The sequence below is a fragment of the Orycteropus afer genome, unplaced genomic scaffold, assembly GCF_000298275.1.
Source record: "Orycteropus afer afer isolate SDZICR_OR568_19922 unplaced genomic scaffold, OryAfe1.0 scaffold00290, whole genome shotgun sequence".
NCBI classification, from domain to species: domain Eukaryota; kingdom Metazoa; phylum Chordata; class Mammalia; order Tubulidentata; family Orycteropodidae; genus Orycteropus; species Orycteropus afer.
This window is the reverse complement of record NW_006921877.1, coordinates 2,461,829-2,465,222: the sequence shown is the minus strand read 5'-3', so window position 1 is coordinate 2,465,222 and position 3,394 is coordinate 2,461,829. Positions and strand designations below refer to the sequence as shown.

Below are 3,394 nucleotides of genomic sequence, written 5' to 3'. Positions count from 1 at the left end.
GACTTTGAAGAGGGGCTTGGAGGAGGCGGGCCTGAAGCGAGTAAGAGGGTTAAGGCAGTAGGGACGTTGGGCTTTAAGGAGGTGGCCAAAGGGGCCTTGGGAGGTTAGGTCTGAGGGAGCAGGGAACTGGCCTGTGGCATAAAGGAAGAGGCCAGGGCCTCGGGATCCCCAGCAACCCCAAGACAGGCACCCGAACAGCTGCCATGCAAACGGCCTCGAGGGTGTGTCCAGTTGATGAGAAGTGGGGATGAGAAGCCACGCCCAGCAGAGGGGGCAGTCCCGGAAGTGTGTCAGCCTCGCCTCCTTGAAGATGAGTCTCTTGGCCGTGGCCACTGCCATTTTGTGAATTGGTACCATCTGTGCGGGAAGCAGTCTTGACATGGCACTGTTCACCTACCGGGAGGCAAACTGGCAGCCCTGAGTGTCACAGTCATGCCTGCTGGACCCGTGCAGGCGGTGCCTCCTCCGCCGCCCGTGGCCATCAAGCCCAAACAGTCAACAGAAGAAGAAGCATCCTCAAAGGAAGATTCTACCCCATCCAGGCCAGTGGTGGGGATCATTTACCCTCCTCCAGAGGTCAGGAACATTGTCAACAAGACTGCCTCCTTTGTGGCCAGAAATGGGCCTGAATTTGAAGCTAGGATATGACAAAACGAGATCAACAACCCCAAGTTCAACTTTCTGAACCCCAGTGACCCTTATCATGTATACTACCACCACAAGGTCAGCGAGTTCAAGGAGGGGAAGGCTCAGGAGCCCTCGGCTGCCATCCCCAAGGTCATGCAGCAGCAGCAGTAGCAAGCCACCCAGCAGCAGCTGCCCCAAAAGGTCCAAGCCCAGGTGATCCAAGAGACCATTGTGCCCAAAGAGCCCCCTCCTGAGTTTGAGTTTGTTGCGGATCCCCCCTCCATCTCAGCCTTTGACCTGGATGTGGTGAAGCAGACGGCTCGGTTTGTGGCTTGGAATGGGCGCCAGTTTCTGACACAACTGATGCAGAAAGAACAGCGCAACTACCAGTTTGACTTTCTTTGCCCGCAGCACAGCCTCTTCAACTACTTTACAAAGCTGGTGGAGCAGTACACCAAGATATTTATTCCACCTAAAGGCTTACTTGCAAAGCCCAAAAAAGAAGCGGAGAATCCCCGTGAAGTTCTGGATCAGGTGTGCTACTGAGTGGAGCGGGCCAAGTTACAGGAGCAGGAGAGGAAGAAGGAGGAAGAGGAGAAGGAGAAAGAGCGGGTGGCCTATGCTCAGATCGACTGGCATGATTTTGTCATGGTGGAAACAATGGATTTCCAGCCCAATGAACAAGGGAACTTCCCTCCTCCCACCACCCCCGAGGAGCTGGGGTCCTGCATCCTCATTCAGGAACGCTATGAGAAGTTTGGGGAGAGCGAGGAGGTTGAGATGGAGGTCGAGTCTGATGAGGAGGACGAGAAACAGGAGAAGGCAGAGGAGCCTCCTTCCCAGCTTGACCAGGACACCCAAGTGCAGGACATGGATGAGGGTTCAGATGATGAAGAAGAAGGGCAGAAAGTGCCCCCACCCCCAGAGACACCCATGCCTCTGCCTCTGCCCCCAACTCCAGACCAGGTTATTGTCCGCAAGGACTATGACCCCAAAGCTTCCAAGCCATTGCCTCCAGCCCGCGCCCCTGATGAGTATCTCGTATCCCCCATTACTGGGGAGAAAATCCCTGCCAGCAAAATGCAGGAGCACATGCTCATTGGGCTGCTCGACCCCCGCTGGCTGGAGCAGCGGGACCGCTCCATCCGCTAGAAACAGAGCGATGATGAGGTGTATGCACCAGGCCTGGATATCGAGAGCAGCTTGAAACAGTTGGCTGAGCGCCGTACTGATATCTTCAGTGTGGAAGAAACTGCCATCGGTAAGAAGATTGGTAAGGAGGAGATCCAGAAGCCAGAGGAAAAGGTGACTTGGGATGGCCACTCAGGCAGCATGGCCTGAACCCAGCAGGCTGCCCAGGCCAATATCACCCTCCAAGAGCAGATTGAAGCCATTCACAAGGCCAAAGGACTGGTGCCAGAAGATGACACCAAAGAGAAGATTGGGCCCAGCAAACCCAATGAAATCCCCCAGCAGCTACCACCTCCATCCTCAGCCACCAACATCCCCAGCTCAGCCCCACCCATCACCTCAGTGCCGCCTCCAGTCCGCACCACAGTGGTGTCTGCCGTGCCCGTCATGCCCTGGCCCCCAATGGCATCTGTGGTCTGCTTGCCCCCAGGCTCTATGATTGCCCCCATGCTGCCCATTATCCACGCGCCCAGGATCAACGTGGTGCCCATGCCTCCCTCAGCCCCACCTATTATGGCGCCCCTCCCACCCCCCATGATTGTGCCAACAGCCTTTGTGCCTGCTCCCCCTGTGGCACCGGTCCCAGCTCCGGCCCCAATGCCCCCTGTCCACCCTCTGCCTCCAATGGAAGATGAGCCTACCTCTAAGAAACGGAAGACGGAAGACAGCCTCATGCCTGAGGAGGAGTTCCTGCGCAGAAACGAAGGTCCAGTGTCCATCAAAGTCCAGGTACCCAACATGCAAGATAAGACAGAATGGCAACTAAATGGGCAGGTGCTGGTTTTCACCCTCCCGCTCACAGACCAGGTCTCCGTCATCAAGGTGAAGATTCACGAAGCCACAGGCATGCCTGCAGGGAAACAGAAGCTGCAATATGAGGGCATCTTCATCAAGGATTCCAACTTACTGGCATACTATAACATGGCTAATGGTGCCATCATCCACCTGGCCCTCAAGGAGAGAGGCGGGAGGAAGAAGTAGAAGAGAGAAACCTGCTGTCAGGTCCCAGCCACTGCCATTTACGTCTCCTGTCCCCGACCCCCTACCCCAAACCCAGGAGGCTCACCTGGGACCTTAGGCCCTGGCTGTGCACTTGTTTCTTCTTACTCTGTGTGGGAGTTCAGATTGACCCAGCAGAGTTTCATTCTGTCTGCCACTTCCCCGTTGGTAAGTATAACAGGACTTTCTATACCACTCTCCTTCCCAGTGGTTTCTGGAACCCTGTGTGTCAGTTGTGAATGGGAGGGGTTAGTTTCTTCAGGATGCCTATTAGGAAATGAGAGCCCAGGCTTGACCCATGGGATGGTTTTATAGTGCCAGGTAGCACTGGGTTGAAGGACTATGATTGTAAACATCATTAATTACTTTGTATCTTGCCATGGGCTGTTAATAAACCTCTTGGACCCTTAAAAAAAAAGAAAAGAAATTAAATGATATGTTGCATTGGACAAATCTGCTGCAAAAGACCTCTTTAAAATGTTAAAATGCAAAATTATCATGTGGAGAACAAAGGTGTGCCTGACCCAAGCCATGGAATTTCCAATCACCTCGTATGCATGTGACAGCTAGACAATGA

General features: G+C 54.2%; 1 protein-coding gene across 1 annotated transcript; it reads left to right on the top strand.

Annotated features, from left to right (window-relative positions):
- Positions 1-432: 432 nt before the first annotated feature.
- SF3A1 (splicing factor 3a subunit 1) lies at positions 433-2,799 on the top strand. The gene is given in 1 exon segment (XM_007950923.1): positions 433-2,799. A coding segment is annotated over 1 exon segment (2,367 nt).
- The last annotated feature ends 595 nt before the right edge of the window (positions 2,800-3,394 follow it).